This window comes from Bombina bombina, chromosome 3 (assembly GCF_027579735.1).
Source record: "Bombina bombina isolate aBomBom1 chromosome 3, aBomBom1.pri, whole genome shotgun sequence".
Classification (NCBI taxonomy): Eukaryota; Metazoa; Chordata; class Amphibia; order Anura; family Bombinatoridae; genus Bombina; species Bombina bombina.
Genome location: NC_069501.1, coordinates 998,016,342 through 998,035,961, shown reverse-complemented (window position 1 = coordinate 998,035,961; position 19,620 = coordinate 998,016,342). Strand labels below are relative to the sequence as shown.

The 19,620-nt window shown below is 40.0% G+C and overlaps 1 protein-coding gene across 1 annotated transcript in view; it reads left to right on the top strand.

Moving 5' to 3' along the window:
• The window catches only part of BAZ2A (bromodomain adjacent to zinc finger domain 2A), a 218,841-nt gene that overhangs the window by 132,284 nt on the left and 66,937 nt on the right, over positions 1-19,620 (top strand). Inside the window, exon 27 of the mRNA XM_053705512.1 lies at positions 8,003-8,149. Coding sequence (XP_053561487.1) covers positions 8,003-8,149 — 147 coding nt within the window. The remainder of the gene's footprint in view (positions 1-8,002; positions 8,150-19,620) is intronic.

The following is a 19,620-nucleotide window of genomic DNA, read 5'->3' as shown; positions in this document are numbered from 1 at the left end:
TGGTTTGGCACTTTATTTGTAAAGTTCTAAATATATGTTTGTACTTATATTTGCCATGATCAGGGTTATCACTATATTTCCTTTTCACAGACTGTCGGTTTCATTTTGGGAAATGCATATATGGAAAAAATAGGAAAAAAAAATGTCTTACCTGAAAATGTTCAAATTGACTTTCTTTTCTAAATTGCGGGCTGTTAGGCTTGCGGGAGCGCAAAATGCTATAATTTATTGCGTCATTCTTAGTGCAAGACTTTTTTGGCGCGAGAATTATGTTTGTTGACGTAATTTCGTAATTTCCGGCGTCTTAGTTGGCGCAGAGTTTTCACGTGGTTGCGTCATCTATGACGCTCGTGTTTGTTGCAGACGTTTTGGCGCCAAAAAATATTTTGTCAGTTGTGGGCATCATAGTTGGCGCCAGACCTTTTGACATTATTTAAGTCTTCATTTCTTTTTGCTTCTGGTTTCCAGAGGCTTATTTTGTTTGCATTTTGTCCCATTCCTGAAACTGTCATATAAGGATATTGATAATTTTGCTTTATATGTTATTTTTTCTCTTACATATTGCAAAATGTCTCAATCTGACCCTGTCTGAGAATCTACTACTGGAATCCTGTTGCCTGATGTCGGTTCTACCAAAGCTAAGTGCATTTGTTGTAAACTTGTGTTAACTGTTCCTCCGGCTGTAGTTTGTGATAGTTGTTATGACAAACTTTAAAATGCAGACAATATTTCCATTAGTAGTAATCCATAACCTGTTGTTGTTCCTTCAACATCTAATGCTCAGGATATTCCTGTAAATGTGAGAGAATTTGTTTCTAATTCTATTCAGAAGGCTTTGTCTGTCATACCACCTTCTAATAAACGTAAAAGGTATTTTAAAACTTCTCATAAAGTTGATGAATTTTTAAATGACCGACAACATTCAGATTTATCTATCTCTGATGAGGATCTATCTGGTTCAGAAGATTCTGCCTCAGATATTGACACTGACAAATCTTCATACTTATTTAAAATGGAGTATATTCGTTCCTTATTAAGAGGTGTTGATTGCATTAGATACGGAGGAGACTATTCCTCTTGATATTAAAACCAGTAACATTTCTCGTCTGGCTACAGATCAGACAAAGAAAGAGGGGTTTTTACGCTGTGTAGAAGATCTACATACAATGGGAGTGATCCAACCAGTTCCAATCGTGGAACAAGGGCTGGGTTTTTACTCAAACCTGTTTGTGGTTCCCAAAAAAGAGGGAACTTTCAGACCCATCCTGGATCTAAAAATTCTAAACAGATTCCTCAGAGTCCCATCATTCAAAATGGAGACCATTCGGACAATCTTACCAATGATCCAGGAAGGTCAATATATGACTACCGTGGATCTAAAGGATGCATACCTACACATTCCTATCCACAAAGATCATCACCAGTTTCTCAGGTTCGCCTTTCTGGACAAGCATTACCAGTTTGTGGCTCTTCCTTTCGGCTTAGCCACTGCTCCCAGAATTTTCACAAAAGTGCTAGGGTCCCTTCTGGCAGTGCTAAGACCGCGGGGCATAGCAGTGGCGCCTTACCTAGACGACATTTTAATTCAGGTGCCGTCTTTCCAAAGAGCCAAGTCTCACACTGAGATTGTATTGGCCTTTCTGAGGTCTCACGGGTGGAAGGTGAACATCAAAAAGAGTTCTCTTTCCCCTCTCACAAGGGTTCCCTTCCTAGGGACTCTAATAGACTCGGTAGAAAAGAAAAATTTTCTGACGGAGGTCAGAAAATTAAAACTCTTAACTACTTGCCGAGTTCTTCATTCCATTCCCCGGCCATCTGTGGCTCATTGCATGGAGACGGAGACAATCGTATTAATGGTAGCGGCAATGGACATAGTCCCTTTTGCTTGGATACACCTGAGACCACTGAAACTATGCATGCTCAAACAGTGGAATGGGGATTATGCAGATTTGTCTCCTCAAATTCAGTTGGACCAGGAGACCAGAGATTCTCTTCTCTGGTGGTTGTCGCAGGACCACCTGTCTCAGGGAATATGTTTCCGCAGGCCAGAGTGGGTCATTGTAACGACCGACGCCAGTCTGTTAGGCTGGGGTGCGGTCTGGGACTCCCTGAAAGCTCAGGGCTTATGGTCTTGGGAAGAAACGCTTCTCCCGATAAACATTCTGGAACTGAGGACGATATTAAACGCTCTTCAGGCATGGCCTCAACTAGCTGCGGCCAAATTCATCAGATTTCAGTCGGACAACATCACGACTGTAGCTTACGTCGATCATCAGGGGGGAACAAAGAGTTCCCTAGCGATGACGGAAGTAACCAAAATAATCAGGTGGGCGGAGGACCACTCCTGCCATCTCTCAGCAATTCACATCCCAGGAGTAGACAACTGGGAGGCGGATTTTCTAAGTTGTCAGACTTTTCACCCGGGGGAGTGGGAACTCCACCCGGAGGTATTTGCTCAGCTGACTATGGGGCACTCCAGAATTGGATCTGATGGCTTCCCGTCAGAACGCCAAACTTCCTCTCTACGGGTCCAGGTCCCGGGACTCCAAGGCGGTATTGATAGATGCTCTAGCAGCGCCTTGGTCCTTCAATCTGGCTTATGTTTTTCTACCGTTTCCTCTCCTCCCTCGTCTGGTCGCCAGAATCAAGCAGGAGAAGGCTTCGGTGATTCTGATAGCGCCTGCGTAGCCACGCAGGACTTGGTATGCAGACCTAGTGGACATGTCATCTGTCCCACCATGGACACTGCCAATGAGGCAGGATCTTCTAATACAGGGTCCGTTCAAGCATCCAAATTTAGTTTCTCTACGTCTGACTGCTTAGAGATTGAACGCTTAATTCTATCAAAGCGTGGGTTCTCAGAGTCCGTTATAGATACTCTGATTCAGGCTAGAAAGCCTGTCACCAGGAAAATCTACCATAAGATATGGCGGAAATATCTTTGTTGGTGTGAATCCAAGGGTTACTCATGGAGTAAGATTAGGATTCCCAGGATATTGTCCTTTCTCCAAGAAGGATTGGAGAAAGGATTGTCAGCTAGTTCCTTAAAAGGACAAATATCTGCTTTGTCTATCCTGTTACACAAGCGTCTGGCAGAAGTACCAGACGTTCAAGCGTTTGCTCAGGCTTTAGTCAGAATCAAGCCTGTCTATAAACCTGTGGCTCCGCCATGGAGTTTAAATCTAGTTCTTTCAGTTCTTCAAGGGGTTCCGTTTGAACCTTTACATTCCATAGACATTAAGTTGTTATCTTGGAAAGTTTTGTTTGTGGTAGCTATCTCTTCTGCTCGAAGAGTTTCAGAATTATCTGCCTTACAGTGTGATTCACCTTACCTGGTGTTCCACGCAGATAAGGTAGTTTTGCGTACCAAGCCTGGTTTTCTTCCTAAGGTTGTTTCTAACAAGAATATTAACCAGAAAATAGTTGTTCCTTCTCTGTGTCCTAATCCATCTTCGAAGAAGGAACGTCTTTTACACAATCTTGATGTAGTTCGTGCACATCTTCCTTGTTTGTTATCTATTCTGGTAAGAGGAGAGGTCAGAAAGCGACTGCTACTTCTCTTTCCTTTTGGCTGAAAAGCATCATCCGTTTGGCCTATGAGACTGCTGGCCAGCAGCCTCCTGAAAGAATTACTGCTCATTCTACCAGAGCAGTGGCTTCCACGTGGGCTTTCAAAAATGAGGCTTCTGTTGAACAGATTTGTAAGGCAGCGACTTGGTCTTCACTGCATACTTTTGCCAAATTTTACAAATTCGATACTTTTGCTTCTTCGGAGGCTATTTTTGGGAGAAAGGTTTTGCAAGCAGTGGTGCCTTCCGTTTAAGGTACCTGTCTTGTTCCCTCCCTTCATCCGTGTCCTAAAGCTTTGGTATTGGTATCCCACAAGTAAAGGATGAATCCGTGGACTGGATACACCTTGCAAGAGAAAACAGAATTTATGCTTACCTGATAAATTACTTTCTCTTGCGGTGTATCCAGTCCACGGCCCGCCCTGGCATTTAAGTCGGGTAAAACATTTTTTGTTTAAACTACAGTCACCACTGCACCCTATGGTTTCTCCTTTTTCTTCCTAACCTTTGGTCGAATGACTGGGGGGTGGAGCTAGAGCGGGAGCTATATGGACAGCTCTGCTGTGTGCTCTCTTTGCCACTTCCTGTAGGGAATGAGAATATCCCACAAGTAAAGGATGAATCCGTGGACTGGATACACCGCAAGAGAAAGTAATTTATCAGGTAAGCATAAATTCAGTTTTTTTAAAACACAACCCCCTTCAATATCACTCTTAAAGATACATAGGTCATGGAAGTGAGTCCTGGAGAATTTTGCACTTTGCTGCATTCTTTTCTGTCTTTGAATTGTAATATAGTTCTAAACAAGGAATGTCATTGACTCCCTGTAACACATACAAGGAATAAAACACAATTAGTGAGGTTGTGTTTGAGAGGTCAGACAAGCTGTTGTGTTGGCATACACTGTGGCTGGAAAATCTCATAGGAGTGAGTAACAGTAAACTTAACTGTAAGTTAGTCGGTGTATTTTTATTTGCAAATTGATCTATCTGATGCAGAATTATTTGTCCAAGGGGCTATAAAGGGGGTGACTGAGGGGTACAAAATGTAACCCCAAGAGGCTGAAGAAGTCCTGTGGAGCCTCTATCAATTAATACACAAAAGAAATTACCAGAGATATCTGCAATACATTTCATAGGTGTATGTTCCATCCATTTTTGATAACGGTCGGTTTTAATTGTATGGCCATTTGAGTTGTGTATATTGATTTTTGGTGTAGCTTCCATTACAACAAATATTGCAATTGGTGTATGTATTTGTGTATCTCCATAAAAGGGAAAATGTAATTACCTTAAAGGGACAGTTCACCCAAACATTTTCTCCCATTTAAATTGTTCCCAATGATCCATTTTACCTGCTGGAGTGTATTCAATTGTTTACAAGTAGCTCCTTTAGCACTATTTGGACCTTTGAAATAGCTGATTTAGCTTGTGGTTTCTCAAACTATAATAAAAGCTTTGATACTGGAGTCTCCGCTATTGAATATCCTAAGTAAATACAGCCAGCAGAAGAAATTAAACTCACAGTGGGGTGCAGGATAGTTTAGTAATAAAATTATAATTTCTATTGTTCTCTCAATGTATTGAGCTTTAGTTTTCCAGACAAATATTAGATAAGGAAGCAAGTGTGTGTACTCACTCAGTGAGATCTGATATTACCTGAAGCTCAACCCATTTTAATAGGCTGTGGTTTAAAAGCACAAAACCAGCTACTTCATATACACAAATAAACCTGAAAATGCAATTGCTCATACACTTTATACTTTGCAGCTGGTATAACAAGTCATTGAAAATACATTTAATATAAAAATATTTTTTACAGTGTACTGTCCCTTTTAAGCTTTAATGTTTTACTTCTAATACAGTCGTATGCAAAAGTTTAGACACCCCTGACAATTTCCATGATTTTCATTTATAAATAATTGGGTGTTTGTATCAGCAATTTCATTTTGATCTATCAAATAACTGAAGGACACAGTAATATTTCAGTAATGAAATGAGGTTTATTGGATTAACAGAACATTGGCAATATGCATCAAAACAAAATTAGACAGGTGCATACATTTGGGCAAACCAACAGAAATATTGCATCAATATTTAGTAGAGCCTCCTTTAGCAGAAATAACAGCATCTAGATGCTTCCTATAGCCTGTAATGAGTGTCTGGATTCTGGATGAAGGTATTTTGGACCATTTCTCCTTGAAAAACATCTCTAGTTCAGTTAGGTTTTTCAACTTTGTGACTGATTCTTCAACATTATTCTCAAGTATCTGCTGATATTGAGTGGAATCCATGCAACCCTCAACTTTAACAAGATTTCCAGTACTGGCCACACAGACCCACAGCATGATGGAACATCCACCAAATTTTACTGTGGGTAGCAAGTGTTTGTCTTGGAATGCTGTGTTCTTTTGCCGCCATGCATAACGCCCCTTGTTATGACCAAATAACTCAATCTTGGTTTCATCAGTTCACAGCACCTTCTTCCAAAATAAAGCTGGCTTGTCCAAATGTGCATTTGCATACTTCAAGCAACTCTGTTTGTGGCGTGTGTGCAGAAAAGGCTTCTTCCGCATCACTCTCCTATACAGCTTCTCCTTGTGCAAAGTGTGCTGAATTGTTGAAAGATGCAGAGTGACACCAATTGCAGCAAGATGATTTATGTCTTTGGAGGCAATTTCATTTTGATTTATTAAATAACTGAAGGACACAGTAATATTTCAGTAGTGAAATGAGGTTTATTGAATTAACAGAAAATATGCAATATGCATCAAAACGAAATTAGACAGGTGCATAAATTTGGGAACCCTTGTCATTTTGTTGATTTGAATACCTGTAACTACCTAGCACTGATTAATTGGAACACACAATTGGTTTGGTGAGCCAATTAAACATTGAACTTCAAAGACAGGTGCATTCAATCATGAGAAAAGGTATTTAAGGTGGCCAATTGCAAGTTGTTGTTCTCTTTGACTCTCCTCTGAAGAGTGGCAACATGGGGGCCTCAAAACAACGCTCAAATGACCTGAAAACAAAGATTGTTCAACATTATGGTTTAGGGGAAGGCTACAAAAAGCTATTGCAGAGATTTAAGCTGTCAGTGTCCACTGTGAGGAACATAATGAGGAAATGGAAGACCACAGGCACAGTTCTTTTTAAGGCCAGAAGTGGCAGGCCAAGTAAAATATCGGAGAGGCAAAGGATGGCGAGACCAGTTGAAAACAGCCCACAGACCACCTACAACAACATCTTGCTGCAGATGGTGTCACTGTGCATCGTTCAACAATTCAGCGCACTTTGCACTAGGAGAAGCTGTATGGGAGAGTGATGCCATGCCACAAACAGATTCACTTTAGGTATGCAAACGCACATTTGGACAAGCCAGCTTTATTTTGTAAGAAGGTGCTGTGGACTGATGAAACAAAGATTGTTATTTGGTCATAAAAAGGAGCGTTATGCATGGCGGCAAAAGAACACAACGTTCCAAGACAAACACTTGCTACCCACAGTAAAATTTGGTGGATGTTCCATCGTGCTGTGGGGCTGTGTGGCCAGTGCTGGTATTGGGAATCTTGTTAAAGTTGAGGACTGCATGGATTCCACTCAATATCAGCAGATACTTGAGAATAATGTTGAGGAATCAGTTACAAAGTTGAAGTTACGCCGGGGCTGGATATTTCAACAAGACAACGTCCCAAAACACTGCTCAAAATCTACTCTGGCATTTATGCAGAGGAACAAGTACAATGTTCTGGAATGGCCATCCCAGTCCCCAGACTTGAATATCATTGAAAATCTGTGGGATGATTTGAAGTGGGCTGTCCATGCTCGGCAACCATCAAACCTAACTGAACCGGAGATGTTTTGCAAGGAGGAATGGTCCAAAATTCCTTCATCCAGAATCCAGACTCTCATTACAGGCTACAGGAAGCATCTAGAAGCTGTTATTTCTGCTAAAGGAGGCTCTACTAAATATTGATGCAATATTTCTGTTAGGATGCCCAAATTTATGCACCTGTCTAATTTTGTTTTGATGCATATTGCACATTTTCTCTTAATCCAATAAACCTAATTTCACTACTGAAATATTACTGTGTCCTTCAGTTATTTGATAGATCAAAATGAAATTGCTGATCCAAACACCCAATTATTTATAAATAAAAATAATGGAAATTGTCAGGGGTGCCTAAACTTTTGCATACGACTGTGTGACTGCATTAGTTGTGTGTAAAGTGAGAAACCCAAATTTGTGAAAACCAGGCTCTATATCTGTTTAAATGGAGTGATGGCAAAAATGCAAAAATTCTTTGCTACTTTGAGCAGATTTGTCTGTAAAATTCCCGTTTTTTAATGGGTTAATATAAAAATAAATACACAAACACATTTTTTAAAATAATCATTTAAAATTTGTCTTTTTTTTCCCCCCCATTACAGACATGCTTAATTTGTCATAAAGGAGATAACGATGAACATCTGCTCTTATGCGACAACTGCGATCGTGGCTGCCATACTTACTGCCACCGTCCACAAATAACTGAAATTCCAGAAGGTGACTGGTTCTGTCCAGCTTGTGTGGCACTGGTATGAATAACAAAACTTATGTCAAATATGCCATGAAAGAGTAGTGGAAGGAGAGAAACTAATAGCAAACTGATTACTTGAAAAATGATTACTTTTGCTCAGTTTTAACAACAGATTGTATAGATAGTGAAATTCTATTAAGGGGTGTTACTTTAAATAATGGGTCAAATTACGAGTGGAGCTCTCAAGCAATAAGGGGTTTATCACAGGAGTTTGCGCTCATCAGGCTTACCGCTGGTATTACAAGTTGAAAGTAAACCCAATCACTTGAGCACAGTTTTGATTTACTCTAGAATAATTACCGCAACTTCAGAGCTCTGGTTAACTGTTTTGTGAAACATAAGCTACACAAAACACATTAAAAATTCATTGCAAAGTATAGATACACTCATAATAACACTATCTAATAAAAATTATTTTAAAAAAAATATTTCACACAAAAGTTATAAAGGCTCAAAGATATGAGGTCTCAGGTGTTAGAGAAAAAAAAAAGCAGACAAAGGGCTTTAACAAAGAGATACATACATATATTTAAAGGTGTGTGTTTGTATGTGTATGTATATATATATGTGTGTGTGTGTGTATATGTATGTATATATATATATATATATATATATATATACACGTGTGTGTATATATATATATTATATATACACATATATACTGTGTGTATGTGTGTATATGTATGTATGTATGTATATATATATATATATATATATATATATATATATATATATATATATATATGTGTGTGTGTGTATATGATACATAAATATCACAGCTTTTCAGCACTTGTGCACGCACGCTGAGGAGGCTTGCCAACCTCCTATATATAAATCCACAGAACAAACGATAGCGTCAGCACAATACTTAAAAAAAATTATTTTATTTAAGCAACATCAGGATAAAAACAGCAATGTTTCGAGTCACGTAGATCCTTAGTCATGCTATAGATTAAGGTTAGACACCTCCCTTATATACCACCTGTATGCAAATTATCTTAATTAGCTTTCTTGGTTTCCATAGAAAAAAACAATGTCAATACCCTCTACCGGTAAGGTTTTATGTAACAATCTCTTTCACCAAACTCTTAGTATATTTTTTTATTTATCATAGTAACTCTTCATATTATACATTGTATCAATGCCATACAAGATGGTGTATAACCTTACGGTTCCATTAAATAAATATATAAAATATATAAATAAATAAATATATATATATATATATATATATATTTTATTATAATTTTTAGTAAAGCCATTAAAACCTCTGTAAAAAAGAGAAGTACTACATATCGGGCCAGATTATGAGTGAAACACAATTTAAAGCTTCCACTTGAGCGATAATTGCGCTAGAACTAATTTTTTTGTGCTTTACGATTTGACAGTAACGTTTTTGCTATTGCGCTAACCTGATAGGCGCAAAAAGCTGAAGTTAGATTATCGTATGTGCGTTCACGTATTCCCCCATTCCCCCATAGAAGTCAATGGAGAAAAAAAACCTGTGCAAACCTGATCGAATATTCTCATTTGCGCTAACCAGACATGAAAATATGAATATTTCACATTCCAATATGTTTTTATTTATTTATTTATTTATATATATTTATATATATATATATATATATATATATATATATATATATATATATATTCCTCGTTTGCAAGAAGGCACTCACTGGTCTTTAATGAAAAAACAACTTTAATTCATATTTCTCCAACATTGGTGTGTCCGGTCCACGGCGTCATCCTTACTTGTGGGATATTCTCTTCCCCAACAGGAAATGGCAAAGAGTCCCAGCAAAGCTGGTTACATGATCCCTCCTAGGCTCCGCCCACCCCAGTCATTCTCTTTGCCGTTGCACAGGCAACATCTCCACGGAGATGGTTAAGAGTTTTTTGGTGTTTAAATGTAGTTTTTATTCTTCTATCAAGTGTTTGTTATTTTAAAATAGTGCTGGTATGTACTATTTACTCTGAAACAGAAAAGGATGAAGATTTCTGTTTGTAAGAGGAAGATGATTTTAGCAGACAGTAACTAAAATCGGTTGCTGTTTCCACATAGGACTGTTGAGATGAAGTAACTTCAGTTGGGGGAAACAGTTAGCAGACTTTTCTGCTTAAGGTATGACTAGCCATATTTCTAACAAGACTGTGTAATGCTGGAAGGCTGTCATTTCCCCTCATGGGGACCGGTAAGCCATTTTCTTAGTCAAAAACAAACAGAATAAAGGGCTTATTATGGGCTAAAAACTGGTAGACATTTTTATGGGCTAAATCGATTGCTTTATTTGTGCATATTATTCAAATTTAGGCTAACAATTGACATTTATAATCTTGGGGAACGTTTATAAAACGGCAGGCACTGTATTGGACACCTTTTTCAGTCAGGTGGCCTTTCTAGTCATAGACTGAGCCTCATTTTCGCGCCATTAATGCGCAGTTGTTTTTTGAGAACAGGGTATGCAGATGCATGTGTGTGGATCTAAGAATCTCTGAAAAAGCTTTTAGAAGGCGTCATTTGGTATCGTATTCCCCTCAGGGCTTGGTTGGGTCTTAGCAAAGACTGTATCTGGGACTGTATAGGGGTTAAATTGAAAAACGGCTCCGGTTCCGTTATTTTAAGGGTTAAAGCTCTGAAATTTGGTGTGCAATACTTTTAAGGCACTGTGGTGAAAATTTGGTAATTTTTGAACAATTCCTTCATACTTTTTCACATATTCAGTAATAGTGTTTTCTGTTTGAAATTTAAAGTGACAGTAACGGTTTTATTTTAAAACGTTTTTTTGTGCATTGTTGACAAGTTTAAGCCTGTTTAACATGTCTATACCTTCAGATAAGCTATGTTCTATATGTATGAAAGCCAATGTGTCTCCCCATTTAAATTTATGTGATAATTGTGCCATAGCGTCCAAACAAAGTAAGGACAGTACTGCCACAAATAATGATATTGCCCAAGATGATTCCTCAAATGAGGGGAGTAAACATGATACTACATCATCTCCTACTGTGTCTACACCAGTTTTGCCCATGCAGGAGGCCCCTAGTACATCTAGTGCGCCAATACTTATTACCATGCAACAATTAACGGCTGTAATGGATAACTCCATAGCAAATCTTTTATCCAAAATGCCTACTTATCAGAGAAAGCGCGATTGCTCTGTTTTAAACACTGAAGAGCAAGAGGACGCTGATGATAATTGTTCTGTCATACCCTCACACCAATCTGAAGGGGCCATGAGGGAGGTTTTGTCTGAGGGAGAAATTTCAGATTCAGGAAAAATTTCTCATCAAGCTGAACCTGATGTTGTGACATTTAAATTTAAATTAGAACATCTCCGCGCACTGCTTAAGGAGGTGTTATCTACTCTGGATGATTGTGACAATTTGGTCATTCCAGAGAAATTATGCAAGATGGACAGGTTCCTAGAGGTTCCGGTGCCCCCCGCCGCTTTTCCTATACCCAAGTGGGTGGCGGACATAGTAAATAAAGAGTGGGAAAAGCCCGGCATACCTTTTGTTCCTCCCCCTATATTTAAGAAATTATTTCCTATGGTCGACCCCAGAAAGGACTTATGGCAGACAGTCCCCAAGGTCGAGGGGGCAGTTTCTACTCTAAACAAACGCACTACTATTCCTATCGAAGATAGTTGTGCTTTCAAAGATCCTATGGATAAAAAATTGGAAGGTTTGCTTAAAAAGATTTTTGTACAGCAAGGCTACCTTCTACAACCAATTTCATGCATTGTTCCTGTCACTACGGCAGCGTGGTTCTGGTTCGAGGAACTAGAAAAGTCGCTCAGTAGAGAAACTCCATATGAGGAGGTTATGGACAGAGTTCACGCACTTAAATTGGCTAACTCTTTTATTTTAGATGCCGCTTTGCAATTAGCAAAATTAGCGGCGAAAAATTCAGGGTTTGCTATTGTGGCGCGCAGAGCGCTTTGGCTAAAGTCTTGGTCAGCGGATGTGTCATCCAAGACAAAATTACTTAACATTCCTTTCAAAGGTAAAACTTTATTTGGACCTGATTTGAAAGAGATTATTTCAGACATCACTGGGGGAAAGGGCCACGCCCTTCCACAGGATAGGTCTTTTAAGGCTAAAAATAAGCCTAATTTTCGTCCCTTTCGCAGAAATGGACCAGCCTCTAATTCTGCATCCTCTAAGCAAGAGGGTAATGCCTCACAACCCAAACCAGCCTGGAAACCAATGCAAGGCTGGAACAAAGGTAAGCAGGCCAAGAAGCCTGCCACTGCTAACAAGACAGCATGAAGGAGTAGCCCCCGATCCGGGACCGGATCTGGTGGGGGGCAGACTCTCTCTCTTTGCTCAGGCTTGGGCAAGAGATGTTCGGGATCCTTGGGCGCTAGAAATAGTTTCTCAAGGTTATCTCCTGGAATTCAAGGAACTACCCCCAAGGGGAAGGTTCCACAAGTCTCACTTATCCTCAAACCAAATAAAGAGACAGGCATTCTTACATTGTGTAGAAGACCTGTTAAAGATGGGAGTGATACACCCAGTTCCAATAAAGGAACAAGGAATGGGATTTTATTCCAATCTGTTCGTAGTTCCCAAAAAAGAGGGAACGTTCAGACCAATTTTGGATTTGAAGATCCTAAACAAATTTCTCAGGGTACCATCGTTCAAAATGGAAACTATTCGAACGATTCTACCCACCATCCAGGAAAGTCAATTTATGACTACCGTGGATCTAAAGGATGCGTACCTACATATCCCTATCCACAAGGAACATCATCAGTTCCTAAGGTTCGCTTTTCTGGACAAACATTACCAGTTTGTGGCTCTTCCATTCGGATTAGCCACTGCTCCAAGGATTTTCACAAAGGTGCTAGGGTCCCTTCTAGCGGTTCTAAGACCAAGGGGCATTGCAGTAGTACCTTACTTGGACGACATTCTAATACAAGCGTCGTCCCTGTCAAAGGCAAAGGCTCATACGGACATCGTTCTAGCCTTTCTCACATCTCACGGATGGAAGGTGAACAAAGAAAAGAGTTCTCTGTCCCTGTCAACAAGAGTTCCCTTCTTGGGAACAATAATAGATTCCTTAGAAATGAGAATTTTTCTGACAGAGGTCAGAAAATCAAAACTTCTAAGCTCTTGTCAAGTGCTTCATTCTGTGCCTCGTCCTTCCATAGCGCAGTGCATGGAAGTAATAGGATTGATGGTTGCAACAATGTACATAGTTCCTTTTGCACGAATTCATCTAAGACCATTACAACTGTGCATGCTCAAACAGTGGAATGGGGATTATACAGACTTGTCTCCAATGATTCAAGTAGATCAAAAGACCAGAGATTCACTCCGTTGGTGGCTGACCCTGGACCATCTGTCCCAGGGAATGAGCTTCTGCAGGCCAGAGTGGGTCATTGTCACGACCGACGCCAGTCTAGTGGGCTGGGGTGCGGTCTGGGAATCCCTGAAAGCTCAGGGTCTATGGTCTCGGGAAGAGTCTCTTCTCCCGATAAACATTCTGGAACTGAGAGCGATATTCAATGCTCTCAGAGCTTGGCCTCAACTAGCAAAGGCCAAATTCATAAGGTTCCAATCAGACAACATGACGACTGTTGCTTATATCAATCATCAAGGGGGAACAAAGAGTTCCCTGGCGATGAAAGAAGTGACCAAAATAATTCAATGGGCGGAGGATCACTCCTGCCACTTGTCTGCGATCCACATCCCAGGAGTGGAAAATTGGGAAGCGGATTTTCTGAGTCGTCAGACATTTCATCCGGGGGAGTGGGAACTCCATCCGGAAATCTTTGCCCAAATAACTCAATTATGGGGCATTCCAGACATGGATCTGATGGCGTCTCGTCAGAACTTCAAGGTTCCTTGCTACGGGTCCAGATCCAGGGATCCCAAGGCGACTCTAGTAGATGCACTAGTAGCACCTTGGACTTTCAACCTAGCTTACGTATTCCCACCGTTTCCTCTCATTCACAGGCTGGTAGCCAGGATCAATCAGGAGAGGGCCTCGGTGATCTTGATAGCTCCTGCGTGGCCACGCAGGACTTGGTATGCAGACCTGGTGAATATGTCATCGGCTCCACCATGGAAGCTACCTTTGAGACAGGACCTTCTTGTTCAAGGTCCATTCGAACACCCAAATCTGGTCTCCCTCCAACTGACGGCTTGGAGATTGAACGCTTGATTCTATCAAAGCGTGGGTTTTCAGATTCGGTGATAGATACTCTGGTTCAGGCCAGAAAACCTGTAACTAGAAAAATTTACCATAAAATATGGAAAAAATATATCTGTTGGTGTGAATCCAAAGGATTCCCATGGAATAAGATAAAAATTCCTAAGATTCTCTCCTTTCTTCAAGAAGGTTTGGAGAAAGGATTATCTGCAAGTTCCCTAAAGGGACAGATCTCTGCTTTATCTGTCTTACTACACAAAAGACTGGCAGCTGTGCCAGATAGATGTTCAAGCATTTGTTCAGGCTCTGGTTAGGATCAAGCCTGTTTACAGACCTTTGACTCCTCCCTGGAGTCTAAATCTAGTTCTTTCAGTTCTTCAAGGGGTTCTGTTTGAACCCTTACATTCCATAGATATTAAGTTACTATCTTGGAAAATTTTGTTTTTGGTTGCAATTTCTTCTGCTAGAAGAGTTTCAGAGTTATCTGCTCTGCAGTGTTCTCCTCCTTATCTGGTGTTCCATGCAGATAAGGTGGTTTTGCGTACTAAGCCTGGTTTTCTTCCTAAAGTTGTTTCTAACAAAAATATTAACCAGGAGATAGTTGTACCTTCTTTGTGTCCGAATCCAGTTTCAAAGAAGGAACGTTTGTTACACAATTTGGACGTTGTCCGTGCTCTAAAGTTCTATTTAGAGGCTACTAAAGATTTCAGACAAACATCTTCCTTGTTTGTTGTTTATTCTGGTAAAAGGAGAGGTCAAAAAGCGACTTTTACCTCTTTCCTTTTGGCTTAAAAGCATCATCCGATTGGCTTATGAGACTGCCGGACGGCAGCCTCCTGAAAGAATCACAGCTCACTCCACTAGGGCTGTGGCTTCCACATGGGCCTTCAAGAACGAGGCTTCTGTTGACCAGATATGTAAGGCAGCGACTTGGTCTTCACTGCACATTTTTGCCAAATTTTACAAATTTGATACTTTTGCTTCTTCGGAGGTTGCTTCTTCGGAGGCTATTTTTGGGAGAAAGGTTTTGCAAGCTGTGGTTCCTTCCGTTTAGGTGACCTGATTTGCTCCCTCCCTTCATCCGTGTCCTAAAGCTTTGGTATTGGTTCCCACAAGTAAGGATGACGCCGTGGACCGGACACACCAATGTTGGAGAAAACAGAATTTATGCTTACCTGATAAATTACTTTCTCCAACGGTGTGTCCGGTCCACGGCCTGCCCTGGTTTTTTAATCAGGTCTGATGAATTATTTTCTCTAACTACAGTCACCACGGTATCATATGGTTTCTCCTATATATATTTCCTCCTGTCCGTCGGTCGAATGACTGGGGTGGGCGGAGCCTAGGAGGGATCATGTAACCAGCTTTGCTGGGACTCTTTGCCATTTCCTGTTGGGGAAGAGAATATCCCACAAGTAAGGATGACGCCGTGGACCGGACACACCGTTGGAGAAAGTAATTTATCAGGTAAGCATAAATTCTGTTTTTAAAAGGCAAGTACATCCATAACGTTTCAATGTCGTTGTGACATCTTTGTCAAATGTTCTGCTACCATCACCAATATAGGACAATCATGTTCCCAAAATATATATATACACTCCAAAGAAATAACTTTCACCCGGTTTCTATTTCTTTGGAGTGTGTTTGGAGATTCTGCACCGGCCATTGTTACCTTACAGGGAGTGCTAAAGTTGTATAAGAGATAGATAGATGTGTGTATGTATGTATATGTATGTGTATATATATATATATATATATATATATATATATATATATATATATATATATATATAATCTATAGATAGACATGCTCTCACCTGTTCAATTGCTTGGTAACACAAATTGCTAATCACATGGCAGCAACTTTAATGCATTTAGGCATCTAGATGTGGTGAAGACGACTTGCTGAAGTTCAAAACGAGCATCAGAATGGGGAAGAAAGGGGATTTTAGTGACTTTGAACTTGGCATGGTTGTTGGTGCCAGACGGGCTAGTCTGCGTATTTCAAAAACTGCTGATCTACTGGAATTTTCACGCAAAACCATCTCTAGGGTTTACAGAGAATGCTCGGAAAAAGAGAAAATATACAGTGAGCGGCAGTTGTGTGGACAACAATGCCTTATTGATGTCAGAGGAGAATGGACAGACTGGTTCGACATGATAGAAAGGCAACATTAATTCAAATAACCACTCATTACATCCAAGGTATGCAGAATACCATCTCTGAATGCACAACACGTTGAACCTTCAAGCAGATGGGCTACAGCAGCAGAAGACCGCACCGGGTGCCACTCCTTTCAAGTAAGAACAGGAAACTGATGCTACAATTCCCACAGGCTCACCAAACTTGGACAATAAAAGATTGGAAAAACATTGCCTGGTCTGATGAGTCTCGATTTCAGCTGCGACATTCAGATGGTAGGCTCAGAATTTGGCGTAAACATGAAAGCATGGATTCATCCTGCCTTGTATCAACTGTTCAGAGCTGGTGGTGGTGTAATGGTGTGGGGGATATTTTCTTGGCACACTTTGGGCCCCTTAGTACCAATTGAGCACGGCCTACCTGAATATTGTTGCTGACCATGTCCATCCCTTTATGACTACACTGTACCCATTTTCTGATGGCTACTTCCAGCAGGATAATGCACCATGTCACTAAGCTCAAACTGGTTTCTTGAACATGACAATAAATTCACTGTACTCCAATGGCCTCCACAGCCACCAGATCTCAATCCAATATAGCACCTTAGGATGTGGTGGAACGGGAGATTAGCATCATGGATGCGCAGCCGACAAATCTGCAGCAACTACGTGATGCTTTTATGTCAATATGGACCAAAATCTCTAAGGACTGTTTCCAACACCTTGTTGAATCTATGCCACAAAGAATTAAGGCAGAGAAAGGGAAGTGTCCCTGAAACGTCACGCTTGATATATTAAATTTCACTTATTTAAAAGACCAGAGAGTGCCTCCTAATGTTCTCTTGTCTCTCTCTCTCTTTTCTCTTTCCTCTTTCTTCTCTTCTCTCTCGTAAATACGCAAGTCCAGATAATAATTATCCATGGGTTCTAAGGGAAATATTAAAGGGATAGTAAAGTCCAAATTAAACTTTCATGATTCAGATAGGGCATGTAAATTTTAAACAACATTCTAATTTGCTTTGTTCTCTAGTAATTCTTAGTTGAAAGCTAAACCTAGGTAGGCTCATATGTTAATTTCTAAGCCCTTGAAGGCCACCTCTCATCTGAATGCATTTGACAGTTTTTCACGGATGGGGGGCGTTAGTTCATGTGTTTCATATAGATGACATTGTGTTCACACAACTGAAGTTATTTAAGAGTCAGCACTAATTGCCTGAAATGCAAATCTGTCAAAAGATCTGAGATAAGGAGGCAGTCAGCAGAAGCTTAGATACAAGGTAATTACAGATATTTCTATAACAGTGTGTGTTATGCAAAACTGGGGAATGGTAAATGGATTATCTATCTTTTTAAACAATAACATTTTTGATGTTTACTATCCCTTTAAGGTAACTGTGCCACTTTACAGATCATTAGTTAGGCCTCATCTGGAATATTGTGTACAGTGCTGGAGACCATATCTCCAAAAGTATATAAGTAAACTAGAAACCGCCCAAAGGAGGGCTACTAAAATGTACATTTTATATTTTAGACCATGTACCAAGATTTTATGATCTAAATATGTATAAACAGAGGCACGAAAGGGAAAAAAGGTAACATAATAGAAACCTTCAAACATATGAAGGGATTTAACAGTGGAAACTGAAAGCGTTTTCCACAAAAAAGAAATACCAAAACAAGGGGTCACAATTCTTAGAGAGCAGCAGGTTCAGGAGAAATGTGAGGAAGCAGCTTTTACGGAAAGTGTGGTGGATTCCTGGAATAAACTTTCAATAGAGGTGATAAACTCAAGGATTGTAAAATAATTTGAAAATGCCTTGTACACTCATAAGGCTATACTAAGAAATAAGTCAGTTTAAAATGGACAATTAATATGGGTAGACTACCTTCAAATTCTTTGTTTCTATGATTATTTTGAGAGCAATCCAATAAAAGTCAGTAATGCAATTAATGTAATGAAGTCTTCTATAACTATTATAAACGCACAAAAAAAAAAATTCCCTAAATAAAATTGCCTCTGGTATTTATATGATCTAAATGATAACATCAGTTTGTAAATAAAGGACCACGTTGATTGGAGTAGCCGTGTTAGTCCAGAGATTTAGATGTCAAAATAACAAGAGTATTGCATTGAGCAATGATACTATTTTATTGGATTAACTATACATTTATAAGTTGACAAGCTTTCGGAAGAATGCCTAACTTTTTTCAAGTCTGAAGCAATTGTAATGTGCTTTCATATAGTCAATTACATTGTATATTCCACACTCTCTATGCATAGGTACACAGGTAAGGTCCACACTTTTGTCATTATTATTATTCCCTTTTCCTTCTTAATATGAGGCGAGTCCATGGCCTCATTCCTTACTTGTGGGAATACAGAACCTGGCCACCAGGAGGAGGCAAAGACACCCCAGCCAAAGGCTTAAATACCTCTTCCCTCGTATCCCAGTCATTCTTTGCCTTTCGTCACAGGAGGTTGGCAGAGAAATGTCAGAAGATACAGAGTATTTCCTTTTGAAGGGTATCTACCGTTTGAAATGGGACTGGAGTTTTAGGTAGTCTTGTCAGCCTCTCAGTGAGGACATTGACGAAAGTTAGAGTCTGTAGATGCAGGGAGAGTCTTTCTGCAAAACCATCCAGACTCGTATTAACAGCTCCTAAGCAATCAGTGTTGACGAGTTTCACTGCCTGCTTTCATCACTCAAGTCCATGTCAGGAGCGATGCTACAAGACTGTCACACTTAAGAGGTTGTGTTTCTGTTCCACAGCATAGATTCCGGTAATATCGTTTCATTTTTTTACACATATGGTAAAATTAGAAGACAGGGCTACAGTGTGGCTCCTTTTATCCTTATGGAATCAAGGGTTAATATCTCCTGAGGGGGGATTATGGAACAGTGGGGATTAATCTCATAAATCTTTATTTGATTTATACTGAGTAATGTGTGAGATGTTTTCTAAGACTCATAGGCTGAGGTTGGAACATAAGGTTACTTTCACTTTAGAGCTGCGCAGCTTTACAAGCTTGGCACGCTTTTCCTTAGCGGAGGCAGTCCTAGGTTGCACTCCATGTGACCGGGTGTGGTCGTAGTTTCACTTCCTATTCTCTGACCATGCTGGTTATCGGAGAGAAGCTGTTTACTCTGTGTGCCTGGGTCATA